General features: G+C 43.4%; 1 protein-coding gene across 1 annotated transcript in view; it reads left to right on the top strand.

The window, feature by feature from the left end:
* TIMP2 (TIMP metallopeptidase inhibitor 2) overlaps positions 1 to 21,969 on the top strand; it is a 46,366-nt gene that overhangs the window by 17,743 nt on the left and 6,654 nt on the right. Inside the window, exons 2-3 of the mRNA XM_020813960.3 lie at positions 13,752 to 13,852; positions 16,422 to 16,530. Coding sequence (XP_020669619.1) covers positions 13,752 to 13,852; positions 16,422 to 16,530 — 210 coding nt within the window. The remainder of the gene's footprint in view (positions 1 to 13,751; positions 13,853 to 16,421; positions 16,531 to 21,969) is intronic.

Here is a 21,969-nt window from a genome sequence, read left to right as displayed (position 1 = left end):
GGTCGGCGTGTTCATCCTCCATCTCGAGGACAAGCTTTTCGACCAAGATCTCAGGACGCTCTGCCATCTTCGGGTTCTAGGACCCATACATCAGGCCTGTCTTCGGTACCTCAACCGTATTCGGGGCCGGCTTCACCGCCACTGCTCTCACCAAGAAGGGCTTCGCAGGGTCTGAAAGAGGAGATGGTTGAGAACTTAACTATCCAGGCTGGCGGATTCGACCCAGCTCGAGCCCGATCATCATTCTCCCGCTCTCCTGAACGTGACTTTGGGTTTGACACTGGATTGAGTGATGCTGAAGGGGAAGTCAGAGACAATTCTCCTCCTAACATTCTAACTCCGACTTCAGACGTTACAGGAAGCCATCCACCATCTCCCTCTGAAGACTATACAATGTACTCGCACCTCATCAAAAGGATTGCTGAAGTCCTGGACCTTGCAGTTGTACAGCCTCCAGCTGAACAAGCAGACAAGGTATATGAGAGCATCACAAAGGATCAGGTGCCCCCACTTTGCTTGGCCTTTATATCAACCCTCCTCAGCCTTCTGAAGGAACCTTGGGATAAGCCATCGACATCTCATCAAATCCCTAGGAGGGTTGAAAACCTCTACAAGACTCATGGCAAGGATACCGACTTCCTTTCTAAGCGTCCTTTACCTAATTCATTCGTAGTCAATGCAACACAGAATAAGGCTAGAAATAGATCTACTTCTAATGGCTTCCACCACTGCGGTAGTTCAGCATGCCAGGTTGAAAATGAGATCAAGCCTGGTACCTATCGCTATACAATCCTCTCCTAGACTCTCCTTTCAAAGTGCTCACAGTTATAGCAGAGCTAGCAGCACAGCTGACCTGGTGGTCCTTCCGACCCAATCTTCTCGTAGGAAGATCTTTTCAGCCTCTGACGCCAAAAATACAGGTGACCACGGATGCCAGTCCAACAGGTTGGGGGGCGCACGTCCTCAGACTGACGGCACACGGACTTTGGTCACACAACGAACGCTGTTTGCCCATCAATTTCCTCAAACTACTAGCCATTTACAAGGCCTTCCGGGTCTTCGAGTGTCTCCTCTCCGGCCATGTGATACAAGTGGTGTTCGACAACACCACAGCTGTATTTTACATGAACAGACAGAGTGGCACACATTCTCTACACCTCCTATATCTCTCAGTCCAGATCTGGGAATGGTACTACAGCCATCACATCTTCCCTGTTGATGTACATGTGGCTTCTGGAGACAGTGTTCTAGCAGACTGGCTGAACAGGCTCGAAGATTGCAGCCACGAATGGTCTCTAGACGAAGCTGTATTCTACCACCGTTGGGAAACACTGTACATGGATGTTTTCGCCTCCTCTCAACAGGAAGTGCGACTGTTATTGTTCCAGGGCAGGGATCGGTCCCCATTCGTTGGGCGATGCATTTATGGTCCCCTGGATCGGGGGACTCCTGTACATGTTTTTCCCCCCATTCCACTGATCCAAAAAGCCATTGTCAAGGTGCGTCAGGAACAGGCAAATGTTATTTTCATCACCCCTTGGTGTCCTCACCAGACTTGGTTCTCCGCACTACATCAGGACTTGGTGGATCATCTTCGACTACCATTGTTGCCTCACCACCTTTCTCTACATGAGGGCAAAACGTTGCACCGAGATCTGGAGTCCTTGCATCTCATGGCTTGGCGGCTGGTCCCTCGACAGCTGATGTTCTGCTCCATGCTCGCAGACCTTCCACAACTGCCATGTACGCTCGTAAATGGAAGGTATTTTTCCGACTTCACCATCAAAAATGGCCTTCCCGCGAGGCCTAACTCTCTTGATGCACTGTTGCAGTTCCTGCTTCTCCTCTTTCATTGAGGCCTATCGCACTCTACCCTTAAACTATATGTGGCCGCAATAGTGGCACATCAACCTCTTGCTTCAGAAGCAGCCAGCTTATTCCGGCATCTGACCCTAAAACAGTTTTTGAAGGGTCTGAAAAATATGCATCTGGCCTACAAACAGCCCACACCTCAGTGGTCTCTGCAGCTTGTTTTACAGAAGCTCATGGGTCTGCCATTCGAGCCTCTTGGTACCACGTCTTTCAAGCTACTTATGCTAAAGACAGCCTTCCTCCTTGCTGTTATTTCAGCGTGACGCGCCGGTGAATTGACAGCTCTTTGAGTTGACCTGTTGTTCCTGCAATTCCACCCTGATAATGCGACCCTCTTCCTGGACCTCTCCTTTCTGCCATAGGTGGCTACGTCCTTCCACCTGAATCAACTGATAGTATTGCCTACCTTTTCCCCGAATCCAGCATCAAACTTAGAAAAGTCTCTCCACTCCTTGGATGTCAAGAGAGCACTTTCCTATTATATCTCCCAGACTGAGTCTTTTCGCTCCTCCCAAAGACTCTTTCTGTCTTTCCAAGGACAATCAAAGGGCCTTCCAGTATCGACACAGACTATTTCCCGATGAATAATGGCTACAATACACCTGCCGTATGAACTAGCTCATGCTCCTTTGCCAACTACAATTCGGGCCAATTCTACCAGGGCAGTCGCCTCCTCCACAGCCTTCCTTAGGGGGGTAAACCTGGCAGATGTCTGCAAAGCTGCTATGTGGTCTATACCACTCACCTTTGCAACCCACTACCGTCTAGATGTCTGAGCCAAGGCAGAAGCTGCCATTGGGAGGGCTATCTTGGCATCTGTCTTAGCGTGACGCCCACCACCTGGTAAGTCACCCATTGCTAGTCACCCATTAGTGTGCATTCACAGAAGAAAGAGAAGTTACCTACTCTGGTTCTTCAAGTGGTCATCTGTGAATTCACACTCCCCGCCCTTCCTCCCCGCTCTACGTGGCATGCTGTGCAGTGGTGGGGAGTTCCACGGAACTGAGGCACTCTGTGCCGGGGTTATAGCCAGCATGTGGGAGGTCTGGGCACCATGTGCCTAAACTCTAGAAGATTTTAAAGCTGCTCTGTGCAGGCGCAGATTAACCCATTAGTGTGAATTCACAGATGACCACTCAAAGAACCACAGTTACAGGTAGGCAACTTCTCCCTTCCATCTTCATGTGCTATTTCTGCTAATATAGTAGGATAAGATTGTTAAGTATCATGCTTCTTTACACCATTTGATTCTCATCTAGACAAGTGTGGCAACAATGGACTATTTGGTTCCTTGGTGCTATTTCTTAACATCAGACTTATGTATGCTGGGGCTTTCTAGATTGAAGTCTTATTCAGGGATCCGATTGAAATATAATATATTGTTTTATTCACTTAGAAAAAAGTCCCATTCTTAGATATTTAGGTTTATCTCAACATGATATACTGTACTGAGTGATGTACATCACATCTGTATCTGCAGATCCAAATTCTTATATGGTGTTCTTACCCTCGGCCTTGGTGTTCCTTCCTACCCTAATATGTAATGGCAGTGTTTCATTTTGCTCCTAGCACACATTTGTATTCATTCCCCTTAGTTACTGCATTCCCAGTTCTTTGTTCTTATGTGCACTTGTGTAATGCTTCGTGTCTTTTGCTGAAATACTAATCATACTTTGTGAATATGGATCCAGTTTTTGACTGGCCTTAAAAATGCTGCCTCAAATTTGTTGTCATTGAAGTGGCAACATGGAGTATTGGCTTTGACAACTCCTTGAAATTTGGAAACACTGGTAGAGTGGTGTAAGTAGGGAGTTGAGCCTCTGTCTCCCTCCCTACCAGTTCTGAAGTGGAGGGTTGAGCTTGAACCCATTAGGAGTTGACCACAGAGAGGCTTGTTAGCCAGCAAGACACCTCACTGTGTTTCCGATTCATTCGGAGTTATATTCCTTTCACTCTTCTCCAGAGGCTAAAATAAAAATTTCTATGGATTCAAGTTCTAAAGTTGGTTTTCTGTGATACTGTGTTCATTTCTTAGAGTGTGCACTGTGTGTTGATTATTGCTCTTTGCGGTTGCACATTTCTTTGCTTTATCATGGTGTGAGGTGTTGCAAGTCTTACTAGCTCTTCCTTCCTTCTTTCCTTCTTGTTATGTGCATGTGATATAGTCTTCTCTGTGTGGAGTGAATTAGAGGGTCAAGATAAATTGCCCTATTTTGAGAGGAACAGGAGGGGTGGCTGCCATCTCATACTGGAAAACACAGCAACTTTGAATGTTCTTATAATATACATTTGCACATGAAAATGTTGTGCAATCTCTTCTCTTCCCCCTGCCCCCCTTGGTGATGTGTTTCCTTTTTGAAGGGGGATGCATAAGTTCTGGAGAAGAGTTTATGCTGGGTCAGGAGCACGAGTCACCAGATATAGTTGCAAGCTTGTGGATTTCTGCTTATTTTTTATGATTAATAAAATCCACAGTGCTGGTTCCAAGAGAGCTGTCAGCTCTGTGGCTCTTTTGCTGGGAATTGCTCAGCTCATGCCAGGTGTTTGTAGCAGCAGGGGAACCTCAAGGGCCTTGATCCAAGGATATCTTCTCAAGTAGAGGTGCTGCGGTCCTGACTACTTACCATAGGTTCTGAGGCAGACTTCTATATTGGAACTTGAGTATATGTTTGTCCTTCCTTTGGCTTCTAGGTCTAAAGTACATAGAGGCTTGCTTGTGCTAGGTTAAAGTGGAAGAGTATGTGTTCCGGGTCAATGATGCATCTTTCAAGCTTCAAGGCAGCTGAAAGAATCCTGTGGGATGTACTGGGGGCATATGAGAAATTTTCTTTGGTTCTGGTGTGGAAGTCCCACCAGAATCGAAGGACATGAGAGACACTGCAGACTAAAACAACCAGAAAAATCTGCAGTAGCTGAACATGCCCTGAAACAAACTGGACATGAAATTCTATTTCAAAATGCTGAAATACTGGACAACACCAGCAATCATTATGTCAGATTGCACATGGAAGTCATTGAAATCCACAAGCACAAGCACAATTTCAAAAAAAAAAAAAAAAAGAGGAAAGTATGAAGCTCAACAAAACTTGGCTCCCAGCTATCAAACATGCTACGTGCAAGAGGTCAACAAACTCTACCCGCCGCTCAGAGTGGTATGAATATACCAGATGGGCGGGATATAATTCAAATAAATAAATAAATAAATACCCACCCACAAGGACAGGGGATCACTACACACAAAAGACCAGCTAATGACACCCATCAACCACAGGAACAGATAATCTCTTCCTCTTAGCACAACAATACACCCACAACAATACACACTAATCACCCATCTACAGGAAAAAGACAAAAGCCTATCTCACAGCCATAAATACTGCACTCCCAAGCCAACTACACCAGAGCACAGGTTGCTGTCCTCTGAAGATGCCGGCCACAGAGACTGGTGAAACGTCAGGAAGAACAAACTTCAGAACACGGCCAAAGAGCCCGAAAAACCCAGAACAACCATTAGATCCCGGCCGTGAAAGCCTTCACAAATATAATGTCTTTTCTGTCAGTCGAGACTGCTTCTTCCCTGTCCATTCTTCCAGTTTACTATCGACATTCCAGATGCTGTCTACCATGGGTCAGGGAACTTTTTTACCTTTTACCCCCCCCCCAAATTTATATACACCGACATTACCCCTTTGATTCGAAAGGAAGGAAATCATACATTATTTGAATTAAAAATATTATTGAATCTAGACAGGCTGTGTACCGAATTAGCAAGATGCACCAAATTTGATAAAGATGTGCACTATTTTTGCTGGAACACATTGCACTCCAGCCATGGTGTGGTATAGGGAGTAGTAAGGTGTCCAACATGCCTAGCAAGTTGCATTAAATTTTTGGTAGCTTGCAGAGGATTTAATCATCATCAGTGGCTACCAGAGTGGTGCTAGCAATGACGTGCTTGCTAGAGACAGCCAACACAGAATTGGGGAGGGGGCTTTCCCTACCACTTTAATCATTCTATGTGTGGTGTGCAAAAAGGAACAAACCAGGCTAAAGGCCGTGTCACCCACCCTGGTGCCACAGCCCAATATCAAAGGACCAGTGTGCTTTTTTTATCATCATCAATGGAAAACTTAGCAGTGGCCAGAGGACTGGAAAAGATCAGTCTACATCCCAGTCCGAAAGAAGGGCAGTGCCAAAGAATGTTCCAACTACTGAACAATTGCACTCATTTCACACGCTAGCAAGGTTATGCTCAAAATCCTACAAGGTAGGCTTCAGCAGTATGTGGACCAAGAACTCCCACAAGTACAAGCTGGATTTCGAAAGGGCAGAGGAACTAGAGACCAAATTGCTAACATGCGCTGGATTATGGAGAAAGCCAGAGAGTTCCATAAAAACATCTACTTCTGCTTCATTGACTATGCAAAAGAATGGCAGAAAGTGAGGAGGAATTAAAGAACCTTTTAATGAGGGTGAAAGAGGAGAGTGCAAAAAACGGTCTGAAGCTCAACATCAAAACAACTAAGATCATGGCCACTGGTCCCATCACCTCCTGGCAAATAGAAGGGGCAGATATGGAGGCAGTGACAGATTTTACTTTCTTGGGCTCCATGATCACTGCAGAGGGTGACAGCAGCCACAAAATTCAAAGATGCCTGCTTCTTGGAAGGAAAGCAATGATAAACCTAGACAGCACCTTAAAAAGCCACCCTTTCCCCCCCACCTTAATTCAAGGTTTCTCTTTTTCTTGCCTGTTCTTTTTCATAGTTTTGAGTCAGTCTTTCTCACTCACTCACTCTCTCCCTCACACACACACACACACACACACACACACACACACACACACACACACACACACACACACACACATCAATCCATCCACCCACCTTCCCTCCATTTCCTCCCTCCCTCCATTTTCTACATACATTTAAATAAGCTTGATGAAGTCCTCGGTCTCTCGCACCTTTCTTCCCTCCTTTCCTTGCTTGTTCCTTGATCCTTTCCCTCCTGCTGCTTCTTTGCAGTCATTTCCGGAGGAAGCAGTCATTCAGCAGCCCCGGATTGCTTGCTTGTTCGGGACTATTCCACAGCTGCAACCAATCAAGGAGGCTTATCTCCGATCTCTCTGGAAGAATGGAGGATTTAGAAGTGCCCTGCTGCAACCAAGGAAGCAACAGGGAGAGATGGCTTACAATTTGAGGTTTGGCTGCAGAGTGTGGGGGCGGGAAGGAAGGAGGGGGTAGCACTCTGCTCATTACCCCCAGGATTTTCACTTTTACCCCATTCGGAGTAATTTACCTCTGTTCCCCAACCTATGCTGTCTACCCATTGAGACATTAGAATGGACACAACATAAGCTAATGTTGGGAAGTAGAGACTTGTCCAGTTAGAAGCTTTGCAAGTGAATCATTTATGGGAAAAAGGTATATACATGAGGCCATCACCTATGTTATTTTGAAAGATGTAGATACCCTCTTTGGAGCAGCACCAAGGCTTCTGACTTATGGAAATACTGTATAATTTTGGAAATATAGAGTGGAGGTTTTGTCTACTGTGTGCAAAAATAGGCAAACAAACAACACCTCATCCCTTCATCCTTCTGTGTCAGGAAAAGCTGAATCATGCAAATACTTTATATGAATTAAGCTGGTAGTGCAGAGTTATTTATTTCTTATTTGCTCTATTTGTTCTGGTTTGGGTAATCAAAGGAGGAACAAAGAACAACTATTTTTAAAAGCTATATAGTCATTTTTCTTGATTCTAAGATTTCAGCAGGTTTATCCATATATTTTCAACTGTACATATTCATAAGGGTGAGGAACTTATATGTGAGTTTTATTAAGAGCTGAAACTCTCCAGGAACCAGATTCCATACTCAACATGACTGTGGTTTTTTTTGTGTGTGTGCTTCTGTAGTATTGTGCCATATACGCTCCCTACATGATTTGCAGAGCTAGATTTCTGTAAACTGTTAGAAAAATGCTTGCAGTGTATCTTCAAATAAGAACAGGAAGAGTGGGTCTTGTGTGAACTTACTTATTCTGCAATTCATCCAGTAAGTCCTTACTTTCTTACATGTCAAAAATTAAAGCTCCTAGCCATTTAATTTTGGGGGCACAAAAGGAAGAAAGCACATGGGATTTCTTTTTTTTCCTTTGATCTCTCTCTCTCTCTCTCTCTCTCTCTCTCTCTCTCTCTGTGTGTGTGTGTGTGTGTGTGTGTGTGTGTGTGTGTGTGTGTGTGTGTTACACGGCTCTTGTTGTTTCATTGAACTGCTGGCTGTTTGGCTGAGAAAATGCAAAGCAGCAGTTCCCCTTCTACAAAGCCACACTGTTCAGAACTGAAATCTTCCTTCTACGAGGTTACATTTTTTGTCAATGATTCAGCAGCACGTGAGTGGAAAAGCCTGGAGCCATAACTATTAGCCAGGCCTAAAAAATCTCAGCCGCTGTCACACAATCGTCTAGGCCAGGCCAAAAGCATCCAGGCCAGGCCACAGGCAGTTTGCAGCAAACGGAATGCAAATGGAGGCCTCTGAAACTGAGGCTGATGATGGATCCACCATATGTGTAGTGCTGGGAGGATAGAGTCCTGCAAGCAGAGATGTATCCTCTCTGATGTCTGAAACTTAGTTACAGTGAGCCACAGCCTCGATTTGGGAGAATTACAGACAAAGAATGTGCATCATTCCAGTGCTCTGCATGAAAAGAAACCCAATACAATTCCAATACTTGAAAACTATTAAAACATTTTAAAAACACAGTAAAATAGTTATCAGTTATGACAAAAAATAGCAAATGGAAAGATAGAAGATCAAACTATGATTGATCTCTCTGTCTCTGTCTCTCTCTCTCTCTCTCCAGTTACCAAGCATTCAGGTGAATAGACAGATTTTAATTTGGGCATGAGATGAAGGCAATGTTGGTGCCGTTTGAGCCTCCAGAGGGAGAGTATTCCAAAATCAGGGCACTACAACTGAGAAGGCTTTCTCTTTGTCTCTATGTAATGTATTGCTATATACATAAAACTTCAAAACCCACCCACTCTGCACAGATGGCTTCTACAAATCTTAATTATTGGTCAAAAAGAGAAACTCTTTCAGATATCTAGAACTCAAGCTGTTCAGGGCTTTAAAAGGCATTTTTAATTCCTTGAACTCAGACTGGTAAACATATTGGCAGCCAGTGAAGTCTGATAATCTTGGCACTGCAGAGATGGAAGGGGTCCTGTGGATCAACGAGTTCAGCCCTTGTCAAAGAGACGCAGTGGGGAATCGAACTCCTAACCCAGATACCTAAACCACTGAGCCATCCAGCAGTTCATTTTCAGAACTGGTATCTTATGGCTTCTGAAAGGTGCTCTGTTGGTCTACCTGCCACCTATTCAACTTGCTACAGCATTTGTGTTGTCTTCAAGGTCAGTGCCACACAGAGTGCACGGTGGCAGATTAAATCGGATGTTACCAGTCCATGAAGGATCAGATTATTCCTACCCAGGAGTGGTTGTAGCTGGTGCACGTTCTGAAGCTGGCCCCAGGTACTTTGAGCCACTGAATCCATCTGGGCTTCTAGTGGCAAATAGAGGTCCAGGAAAACCTCCAAGCTACAAGTCTGTTCCTTTTTAGAGGGAGTATAACTTCATTCAAAACAGATGCTGCTCTTTGTGGCAGTGACTTTAGTCTACAGACTGGATACACCATGCCCTGAATCCAGATACTCCCCTGAACGGATATGGTTGCAATATTTGTCTGCTGCTTTGCGACACAGAGACACAGGCTTGTTGGAATGCTAGGGTCTAATAAGAGCAGGCAGCCACCTGGGCACCGTGAATGTCTGAAGGAGCCAACTAGCCAAGATTAGTTAAACGAGACCTACTGAAAAACTTCTGTGCAGGGGTCTGCAATATCCAGGAGCCCGGCAGGGTATTTTAAAACCTAAAATAGGGCCAGATACTTCTGGTTGATGAGATACTATCAACTGGTATCTCAAGCATCAAAGCCTGGGGATTCATCTCTCCATATGTTTTTACTGCTTGCTTTCTTCTTGTGCAACTTGTTGGTTAAATTTATGCTGCATATTATTATCATTCAGGTAAATGTCTCATATTTACTGTACAGATAATCTTGATACACTGTGCATAGCCATGCACGTGGTAGCTATCTCTTGGGAAGTGTGGTATGAGTAATCCACTCAGCAAGACCCCCAAAGTAAGACAACTGAGATTGTGAATGGGTGGGGTATTCCTACTGAAATCTCTTGTGGTGCTGAGATAGTATGAAGTAGCCCTTAGATCTCGAACTGTAGAGATTGCTTGACAGAGGCTTACCTTTGAATAAGACTCCCTACTTCCTGGTTGACCTGGTAATTTGTTTTGGCTAACAGTTCCAGGCCAGAATGAAAACGAGTTCAAAGGTGGAATGCTAGGAAAAGCAAAGACACTTGTTGGGAATTGGTTTCAGAACTTTTGGGCTGGGGTGCAATGATGATGGGCCATAGCTCAGTACAAACTGTACATTTTGCATGCGCAAGGTCCCAGGATTAACCACTGGAATTCCCAGTTTAAAGGCAAATGGCTTGTCTTGTAGTTATTGTTGGATGCATGTTACAGTTTAATGACATCTGAAAAGCCCCAGATTGCCTATCCAGATACTGTAGTTTCAGGCAATAAAGTGGTGAATGATCCCTGCTTAAGACTGTAGAATGTTGGGGCCAGTGGTAGCAGGCAGCTTAGGTCAAGGATGAGGGAATATGAGGTCCTTCAGACTTGTTGGAGTGTTGCACTCCCATCAGCTCTTGGCAGTATAGCCAGGGATGAAGGGTGATGTGAGTTGCACTCCCACAGCAACTGGCAAGCTGCACTTGGCCAGTCCCTGGACTAGGTGGAACACAGCTTTTTGACTCTATAAAAGGTAGCTTTATGTGAGGAATTTGCTGGATAAACAGGAAGTTGAGTCAGGTTTCTGCCTTTCCTAACAGCACAAGGAAAAATAATTCAGTCTCAACACAGAGGAGCTCCAAAAACAGAAACAAAACAAAAACACCCAAGGATGAGTCTTGTAGAGTAGAAAAGACTGACAAAGGTATTGTAGCATCCTACACATCTGGAAAAAAAACACAAGCTCATCCTTCTGGAAGCTTAGGCCACAGTAATCGTGCTGGTCTTTATGGTGCTCTGGGAGTCTTTTTTGTTTCTGCTGCCTGCTACAGACTGGAATTTATACCCAATTAGACTGATTGGCAACATGTGTATGGAGAAACAGAGGAGGTTCTTCTTAACACATTGAACAATTTATGGATGGAATTTGTTTTGAGGGCCTGCTCATGCTACTGAGAGCTTTTTAAAATGTCCTGTCTCTGTGCTGTGCAGCTATGAGTTTACAATAAATTGAAGTTGTATTTCCTGATGTCTAAGCTTACTTTTTTAAAAGGACTAGATCTTATTGTTAGTCCCAACTAGAGTAGTTCTTTTGAATCAATGGGATTCACATAACTGTTGATTTACTAAAGTCCTATTGATAAAATTGCCCTATTTAATTGTATCTAACAAATGGGTTTACCTCTAAGCTTCAAGCTCTTAATTAGAGGAAGAAACATGAAAACAGAAGGACTTGGTTGCTCACTGTAAGTCAACTTAAGTAAAACAAATGAGTAAACAAAAAGCAAGCAGAATGGGAAACCAAAGGATTTAAGGTATGGGTTGGCAAATTGTGACCCCCTGATATCAAGATATTGCTGGACTACAGTTCCCATCAGTCCTTTCTGGTATAGCAAGTGATGAGGGTTGATAGGAGTTGCCATCAACAACATTTGGTTGCCATAGGTTGCTCACCCCTGCTTTAAGGGATCAATAGATTGCTCCTGGTCTTCTCTGTGATGCAGAAATAAGAGGAAACGCCTTAATTCCTAAACAACCCAAGTTCATAAACAGTGCAGTGGGGTCTTGACTTAAGAACCGCTCTCATAGGAAAATATTGACTTGACTTAAGTACTTAGATTTGAGTTAAGAACAGAAAAAAACCAACGTGGGAGGCAGGGAAAGTGCAAAATGTGAACTTTCAGTTAACTGTTGGCCAGTGAAAAGGGTGCCTGTCTGCTTCCTCACTCCTCCCAGCGTTTAGAGAGTGGATTGGGAGACAGTCTTCGGACTGCCTGGTACTGTACTGCCTGGACTGTATTTTCCCTGCCTTCCCTGAACTTTTCTTGACCTAAGAAAAAAAGAAACAAAATATTCCCCCCTCTAGTGGTCGAAGGTGGAATAGCAGCTTCCCATTAGTTTCTATGGACGGAAAAGGGCAGATACGGATCAAATGGTTTTCAGTGCATTCCTATGGGAAATGCAGATTTGACCTGAGAACTTTTTGACTTGAGAACCGCCTTCCAATACGGATTAAGTTCTCAAGTCAGGACCCCACTGTATCCAGAAAAAATTGCTGCCTTTTGACATTTATTTATTTTGTAAATTTATATCTGCTGACTTAGAATGAGACACTACTCCAAATGGCTTATAAAGGTAAAATATATTGTATAATATGGTTGATTAGATTTTTCTATGTGTATTCTTTTCTGAGCTTTTCTGTGGTGTTGTGGCATGGTAGTTTTCAGTTTGTAGTTGTTCCCTGGAAGATTAATGTGCAGAAGATTTTGACTTTTGGAATGGATCTTATTTGCCCTTTTGGTCATTATTGTGTATTTCCTGGGCTGAAGTATAAAGACTGTAAACACAGTGATAGAATTTCCACTCAAAACAAGCAGGCATTTCTACTTTAAACTGGGATGAGAGCAGGCCATAGGCATGTTGGAGTTACGCCATTTTTACTAGAACCCCAAGATCCAGCAACCTGAGTCAGTTGCAAACGGCCAGTGGTTTCCCAGCCTTGGATAACCCAAGTGTTCTTGGACTGCAGTTCCCAGAAGCCTTCACCAAGAGCTATGCTGGCCGGGGTTTCTGGGAGTTGCAGTCCAAGAACATCCGGGTTACCCAAGATTGGGAACCACTGTTCTAAATTAAAGAACAAAAATAGCTCAGAGCATATTGTGATCCCGAGACTGTGTTTTCAATACCAGAACTGAACTAGACTCGCAATGTGTGAAAAGGAAGATGGACTGCACCTGGAGAGGAGGGGAGGGTAAATGGGGTGAGAGTTGATTTGAACCAAGGACTAATAGAGTGGGCGGATGTCCCCAATGTGCCTGTATATGGGTGTCCCCATAAAGTTTCAATGGCAGGAGAAGACGCAGTATTGAGCTTGGTGTCGTTCTTGAGCCAGTGCATGGGAATTCTGATGATCTTTTTATTTGGTGAGAGCACACAGAGAGCGCCAAGAAGAACGGTCTTTCTTGCTTCCCATCCCTCATTCTCTTTTGCACAGGGACACTTAGGACCAGAAATAAAGGCACATCAATAGTTGGGTTTAAAATACAACTTTATTTGACCACAAGTTCAGTGTAAATGCTAGAAGGGAAAAGAAGAGGGTCGGGAAGGAACCTTGTGTGCCCAGTTAAATAACCCGACTGACAAATACGTTTAACAAGTGAAAAGATTAATCTCTACATCTTAGAACAAACTCTGTTTTAAGAACAACATGTTCCAGTTGCAGCAGCTTTCCCTGTTTGAGAGGCTAGTTGTAGATGCTGCAGATCTGTGGCCTTCTATCTGAAGCAGGTAGCGGAATAAGGATTTTGAGATATGACTGTGAGCATTCTTTATGATTGTGGATACTGGGTATAATTATAAAACTGTAGGAAGTCGACATAAAACGAAGAAGCTATATTGCTTTTAGTGCACTGCCCCTAAGGATTAACAGCTTTAGAGTTTGACTGCTGGTACCCCTATTCATTGTATTGAAGGGTATGAATTTCCTCTCTCTCTTTGTATTTCAGTGATCAGAGCAAAGGCTGTCTCTGCAAAAGAGGTTGACTCTGGTAATGACATCTATGGGAACCCCATCAAACGCATCCAGTACGAAATCAAGCAGATAAAGGTAACAACAAGCCATATGGGTGGGTGTGTCCCATTTACCTGGAATTTCATCCAAGAAAGAGAAGCATAATGCAGTGTACAAAAGACACCTGCTACTGTGGTCCTCCTGTTCTTGTTGTATAACACAGCTGTTTGGCAGAAGATAGAATGATGCCAGCCAGAGCTTTGAAAGCATCTAGTGACCACAGTCCAAAGCAATTCCACACAACAGGAAAAAAAATTGGCGGACTCTTTCTTAATCCAAATTTTTACCTGTCCAAGGCTGGATTAGATAAAGGACTCCCAGGGAGGAATACCACAGGATAATTGGAAAAGGTAGTGGTGGTCGGTCACCATGTGGTCCACGTTGCTTTATGGCAAAGGAGAGTGGATCCTTTTAAGGAGAAAGGTGGGCTAAAAATATTTTAAATAAATAATTACAGTGTATACCCTGGAGTTGTTCTAAGTAGGCATTCTCATCCACCATAATAACAGAAAGATAACTCTTTGAGCTTGTGGGTACCAATCCTCCGTAAAACTGTTCCATCAGTGGTGCTTTACTTCAGGTTGTCCATGTTGTATAAACAAAAGGTTTTTGCCCATGGGCTGCACAGATTGTGAGCAGTAAGTATTCCTTACCCATGTGTCAGGCCTGCGTAGTTAAGAATTATGTAGGGCCATATTTCAGGAACTCTTGGACACAGGATAGCCTCCTGCCTATTTGGATTCTGTCGTGGCTTCTGTTGTTGGTTGTTAAAAGGTTCTTTTGATGGTGGCCAAAATGGAGATAGTTAAGCACTAGGAAACAATGGATACCCAATTTAGGGGTAGTACATATACATCTGTTGGGATAACTGTCTAAGTAGGAAGAGGCAGGCCAGTAGAAAAGAGTTCAGCCTACGGCAGTGATTCCCAGCCTTGGGTAACGCAGGTGTTCTTGGACTGCAGTTCCCAGAAGCTTTCACCACCAGCTATGCTGGCTGGGGTTTCTGAGAACTGCAGTCCAAGAACCTGCGTGACCCATGGTTGCGAACCCTTGGCCTACAGGATGGCGGAATATCCGCCCCGGAGATCACTATTATGGTTTTGCCAACCGATGACAGTGGCCAGAATCTTATTGGCTAGTTATGCCAGCAGAAGTGCAGGCTATAAATTGCAGCAACAAATTGCACCAGTTTCATGTAGGTTGTCTCTTGGGATGTTCAAATTGCATGAATTGGTGCACAGTGAGGATACAAGCGGCAACTCATTAACTAGTAGTAGTTCACTGTTGTAATTTATGCTATTGCACTTAAACCAGCATATCTAACCAATAGGATTCTGGCCAGCGCTTGTTTTATTTAACAACAATGTTCTGTTTGGTTTAAAGATGTATAATATTTTTTAATTCTTGTTTCAATTTTTGTTTGGTTATTAAAAATACTGTAAAATGATATTAATGTTTTTAAAAGGAGGAGAAAGATACAAGGGAGACAGACAGAGATAAGGAGAGGGGGGAAAAGAGTGTGTGGGCATGGAACAGGCTGATTTTTTTTTTTTTTTGCCACAGATATTATTTAAGGAAGTGTCCTCATGTTGGGACCAAATTATTGAAGAACAGGATTCCTGCTGCCAGTGCAAACTATTGTATACTCTGATCTCCTCATTCAGACCAGTTTTTGTGCTTCTGCTGAGCTCTTAATGATGCTCCGTCTGCAGAACCAGAGTCTGAAAAGGATGCACGTAATGGTGGTTTTGTATTCTTGCAATCTCAAGAAAATATGCATTATAAGTTTCTGAGGTCCTGTTAATTTTTAATGATCTTGTTTTTCTCCTGTTTGTGGGGAAGCTTAAATAATTTGTGGGAGTTTATTACAATCAAACTTGAGCATTTCTCTTCTAAGATGTTGCACATTTTTAAAACACAGTCAAGATGTACCTTTTCGTATCGTGGTGTTATTATACACTCAAAATTTTATAGATGGTAATAGGTATGTTGGGAATGTCCCTAGAGTCCAAAAACAGAACACGACAGCCACAGAATGTGGCAACTGAGGTCAGTTGGTCATGGAGTCTGGGGAAGTGAAAGACTTCACCTGGAACAGATCCTGAGGTTGTCCTTGTTTCCTTCCTCACTTTTTACTATGCTGATAAATAAATCAGTAACTACTTTGGGTTGAACTGCTCTCTCTCTCTCTCTCTCTCTCTCTCTCTCTCTCTCTCTCTCTCTCTCTCTCTATATATATATATATATATATATATATATATATATATATATATATATATATATATATATACTGTACACACACACACACACACACACACACACACACACACACACACACACACACACACACACACACACACACACACACACACACACACACACACACACACACACACATACTGTATATATATCCCTGCTATTCCTTGGCTTGCTTCCCTGCACCCTGTCAAACTGGCCACGATTGAAAAAGATACAGTTTAAATTAATTTTTTTGTTAGCACAGTGAAGAGAAATCCAGTTTAATCCCAGAGTGATCTTCTGCCTGGTTCCTTTACACCACAGCTGCCATTGCTGGCTTGGCCCTCACTCAGCCTCTTTCTTTCAGATGTTTAAAGGGCCTGACCAGGACATCGAATTCATCTACACAGCTCCTTCCTCAGCAGTATGTGGGGTGACGTTGGATGTCGGTGGCAAGAAGGAATATCTCATTGCAGGTAACAAATAATTCTTGCAGAAGACAATTGTGACCAAAAGGCCAAGGAGAAAAACTTCCCTGCCCCTTAGAAAATTGAATAGAAACAGGATGTCATCTTGTTTGCATGGATGTGGTAAGCCCACATTCAAATCTTTGTTCCAGTTCAGAAGCTTACTGGGTGAGTTCTGGAACAAGTAATTTTTTACAGCAGAACTGTGAACCTAAAACAGCCCTCAGCTATTTGGAGAGAAGGTGAGACAAATATGTAACGAGACCAAAAGCCACAGGCTGCTGCCTTTGATCACCATTCAGAAACTTCACTTGGTTGAGAATTCAGTAGGCAGGATAAGCTCTAGCTAGGCAGAGCAGTATTGCATCAAGTCTTAAAGAATACCCCCGGCTGACTGTTTCTAAACCAAAATTAAGATACCGGAGATTGGTTGTTGTCGATTTTTCGGGCTCTTTGGCCGTGTTCTGAAGGTTGTTCTTCCTAATGTTTCGCCAGCCTCTGTGGCCAGCATCTTCAGAGGACAACACTCTGCGCTCTGGTGGTGCCGGCCACAGAGACTGGTGAAATGTCAGGAAGAACAACCTTCAGAACACGGCCAAAGAGCCCGAAAAACCCACAACAACCATTAGATCCCGGCCATGAAAGCCTTCGCGAATACATACTGGAGATTATCCAATAGCTTGAGGCCCAAATACCTAAAGCCCGCCCAAGTTTCAGTACAGTGTATTTTAATGTTTGAGTGTTTTTATTTTGTGTCATTTGATTTTAAATTGTTTTAAATATTTTATGTTTTAAAATTGTTTTGATCTTGTGATGTAGGATGGGTTATGAATGTAGGAAGAAAAAGAAAGAAAGAAAGACCCACCTTGGGTCCTTTTAAGGAGAAAGTGGAGTAAAAATATTTTAAACAAACAAATAAATGAATGCACCATCTCTTCCCATTCCATGCAGCTATATATGATCTTCAGATAAGGCTTTTGATGAAGTACATTATATTTGCATTAAGGACTGGGCCTTTTTCGTGGTGGTGCTCTGATATTAGTGCACCCATATACAGTAAATTTGACTGATACCAGCAGTACAGTATTATTTGAGCCATTTGAATACATCTTTTATTTATTTACCCAGGTATTTTGAATTGAATTAGTTGCCTCTGCCTAGTTTTATGGTTCTGCTGCTTCTGTTATATTTTCTGCAGCACCCTTAAATCTTGTAGGGTGAAGAGCAGGATTTTTAAAAATGGTAAAAATAAGTAAACAAATATACAAATGCATATTTGACTAGATATAACTACACTTACTCTGTTCTGTATGTTCTATGGTAGTTACCTACCAGTATCTAAGATTAAACACACACTCATCTGAAACAGTTATAACCCATTTTCTATGACTAAGGGTGTGTTTGTTTTCAATGCATCACAAACTGCCCTGGTGAATATCATGGATACAGACATGCTTGGAAATAATGTTTGCAGAGCTCATCCGGGCGCCATCTGCTGGTGATCCCCTGAAGTGATGCCTGGTGTGGTTTTTCTTCCGATTCTCAGCAGGGCTCTTGACTATGATGTGTGTTGTGCAGTAATGTACATTGAGCGCATTTAATATTGACCATGTAAATTGGAAAGTTCTCACCCAAATCTGAAACATCAAACAAGGGGCTAAAATGTTGACATAAAAGGAATTAAGGATGCAGAAAGGAAGAGAGAAATGAGAAATTAAGGATATAACATCTCAACAGCCCATTGAGCGTAGGATCAGCTTAATTCCCCCATTGTTCTCATATCTTACAGGTTCAGATTGTGCTAGTTAATCCATCAATGTGATACTGTTAAACCTGAAGTGCTCACTTCTTTTTTCTCTAAGTGGCAAAACTTATGGAAATGGTCTTCGAAAATGAAGAACAAGTTATATATACAGCATTTTTCCATGTATAAGACTATACTTTTGTCTAAAATCTTTAAAAATTGAGGGTCGTCTTATACACGGGAGCAAGCTGAGGAGAGAACAAAAATAAGTGGAGGGGAAAGCATGGATGAAAGTGATCCTGCAGGGCTTTGATTCCTTCTTTCCCCTCTACTTGCTAAGCCTTAGCAAAAGAAAAGCAGGGATCAAAGCACTGCATGATAGCTTTGATCCCTGCTTTACCCTCTGCTTGCTAAGTGCCATGGGGCTTAGCAAAAGGAAGGGGGAAAGGATCAAAGCAATCCCGTGGATGTATAAGGGGGAAAGGGATCAAAACGATTGTGCAGTCGCGGGATGGCTTTGATCTCTTTCCCCCTCCTTTTGCTAAGCTCTGCAGGGCTTAGCACGAAGGGAGAAAGCAGGGGTCAAAACAATCTTGCAGTGCTTTTATCCCTTTCACCCTACACTTGCTAAGCCCCACTTAGATTTCTTAATTTTGGATTAGAAAAGTTGGGGGGGGGCAATCTTATACATGATGGCATCTTATACACGGAAAAATACAGTACTCTAGTGAGCCTCTTCAGTATATTATACACAGAGAGTGTGTACATACTTATACACACACACACACACACACACACACATATATACTGAATATGTATAATGTACAATGAAAATATGAACAATATATACTGTATATGTGTGTGTAGATATCTTGTATGGAGAAGTAGTGCAGGGAAAGTGCCCCAGAGGGAGACCACAGCTGCGATATGAGGATATCTGCAAGCGGAATCTGAAGGCCTTAGGAATGGACCTCAACAGATCGGAAACCTTGGCATCTGAGCGTTCAGCCTGGAGGCAGACGGTGCAGCATGGCCTCTCCCATTTTGAAGAGACCCTTGTCCAGCAGGCCGAGGCAAAGAGGCAGTCCCGAAAGCAGCAAAATCAGGGAGCTGGACAGGGGACAGATTGTCTTCAGTGTGGAAGGGACTGTCACTCTCGAATTGGCCTCAGCCACACTAGACTCTGTTCCAAGGCCTCTATTCAGAGCACGTTACAATAGTCTCTTGAGACTGAAGGATGCCTACAAACGTGTGTGTGTGTGTGTGTGTGTGTGTCTGTACACACACACACACACACACACACACACACACACACACACACACACACACACACACACACACACACACACACACACACACACACACACACACACACAGTGGAACTGGTAAAACAATTCCTTAAATATCTCACTTACCTTGAAAGCCCTACTGGAGTCTCTATGGTTCCAACTTGATGACACAGAACACACACACGCATACTATGATGTACACAACTAGCTTACTACAAAGCAGCCAACAAATTCCTTTACAAGATTTGGAAGTGGCATGATTCCTAAAGTAATAGAGAAGCTAAACAAGAACTTTCATTATAATAGTTTCACAGTCATTAGAATTTAAACATTGTTTCAGCTAATAGCATATTTATGAGTAGCTATCCATTCTCCTAGAATAAGTTGCGGGGGGGGGGAGATACAAGTGGTGGTACATTTTAGCTCACAGGGGATGATATTGTTAGTGTCCCTGGGAAATTAAGCACTTCCTATACATATGCCAAGAAGAAATGGAAAGAGACAGTTGCATTGCTCTGGAGGGAGGGTAGTAAAGACAACTGGAGCCTTTTCCTTCATTCCTCAGAGTCTGTCAGAGAGAGGGTGAAAGGGAACTTTTTCTTACTGGTTTGCATTCCTTTCTGTCTCCTCTCTAGTCATCTCACAGCATCCTGAAAAAGAATGTTAAGCTTCCATTTAAAAAAAAACCTGCTGTGCAAAATCACGGTTCTCATTAAGTTTGTATCACCTTGATAAAAGGCACCTCTTCATTCTTTAAAATGCATGTCTGGATGAAGTTCAAAGACCTGAAAACTGAAAACTCGGGAGTAGGGAGGTGATTGAATCATAGGGCTCGGCTTTTGGAGTTGGCTGGAGCAGGCTAAATACGGTTGTTTGGGGTCGAAGAGAGGTCCCGTATGCCATTTGGTGTGAACACATGGCATATGCTTCTCAAGCAACCCTATTTGACAACTTCCATTAAGAAAACATGAACAAAAAGTTCCTTGCCCTCTCCTCCTGGGAGGAAGCTTTCTATTTTTTTTTAAAATCTAAGTATAGTGCGTCAGTAGACCAAACAGTCTGACAAATGCCTGTGTAGTTACTCCTAAAGCATGACAGAAACTTTTAAAAGACATAAGTAACTCCAAGTGACTGAACAATGATACATATAGAAAAGACCTTCACTCTCTTAAAATGCAAAACTGCAGGGCAATTTACTAAATGGATATGGGCAGCAGCAAATAGCAAGGAAGTGTGAAGTTTGCCATGATGGCATGCTGTATTGACTTTAGGCATAAGTAATTCTAAAATGTACTTTGTTAATATATAGAGGATAGTTCTGTCAGTTACAGTACTATTAACCATATAATAAGAAAGCCCATGGAGATAGATGCTGGACTTTCCCAATGGCATATAGCTGGCTGATTATTGGAAGACAAAGCACTGAGCATAATACAGTGGTGCCCCGCATGACGACGATAATCCGTCCCATTGAAATCGCTGTTTAGCTAAAATCGTCGTCATGCGAAATCCATTTCCCCGTTGGAATGCATTGAAACCCAGTTTAATGCGTTCCAATGGGGAACGTGGTGGCGCTGTGGGCTAAACCAGTGGTTCTTAACCTTTTTGAAAGAAATGCCCCCTTGAGCCATTGAGGAAGTTATCATTGCCCCCCTCCCTGAAGTGATCAAATCTTACCTACCTACCTACCTAGCTTGTCCCCCCCCCACCCGGGTGCGAGGCAGCGCTTCACGGGGCGAGGATGAGGACCCAAGAGACCCTTTCCTTCCACCTGATCCACACTCAGTGCTCCCCTAAAGGAGAAAGGCGAGACGTGGTAGGTAGAAAGAGCTGGATCATCTGGCGGCAGCAGCAGCAGCACCGGATCTACTGCCAGTATTGCGGCTGCAGTCGTCTTCACAGGTTTGGCTCGCTCTAGCGCCCCCCTACCACCCCCCTTCTGTTCTTTTGCCCCCACACCGCCCTTTTTTGTTCTACCGCCCCCCTGAAAAATGAAATCGCCCCCTGGGGGGCATTATTGCCAACGTTAAGAACCACTGGGCTAAACCACAGAAGCCTGCATTGCAGGGTCAGAAGACCAGCAGTCGTAAGATTGAATCCACGCGACGGAGTGAGCTCCCGTCGCTTGTCCCAGCTCCCACCAACCTAGTGGTTCAAAAGCATGCAAATGCAAGTAGATCAATAGGGACCACCTCGGTGGGAAGGTAACAGCGTTCTGTGTCTAAGTCGCACTTCAGACAAAATGCTGGCTCTATGGCTTGGAAACGGGAATGAGCACCGCCCCCTAGAGTCGAACACGACTGGACAAAAATTGTCAAGGGAAACCTTTACCTTTAATAGGGAAAATACCTGGTCGTCCAGCGAAGATCGCCCATAGGGAAGCCATTTTACGAGCGCTGATCAGCTATAAAAATG

The sequence above is a fragment of the Pogona vitticeps genome, chromosome 2 (genome assembly GCF_051106095.1).
Source record: "Pogona vitticeps strain Pit_001003342236 chromosome 2, PviZW2.1, whole genome shotgun sequence".
NCBI classification, from domain to species: domain Eukaryota; kingdom Metazoa; phylum Chordata; class Lepidosauria; order Squamata; family Agamidae; genus Pogona; species Pogona vitticeps.
Note: the sequence above shows the minus strand (reverse complement) of the source record. Positions and strands in the feature narration are given on the sequence as shown.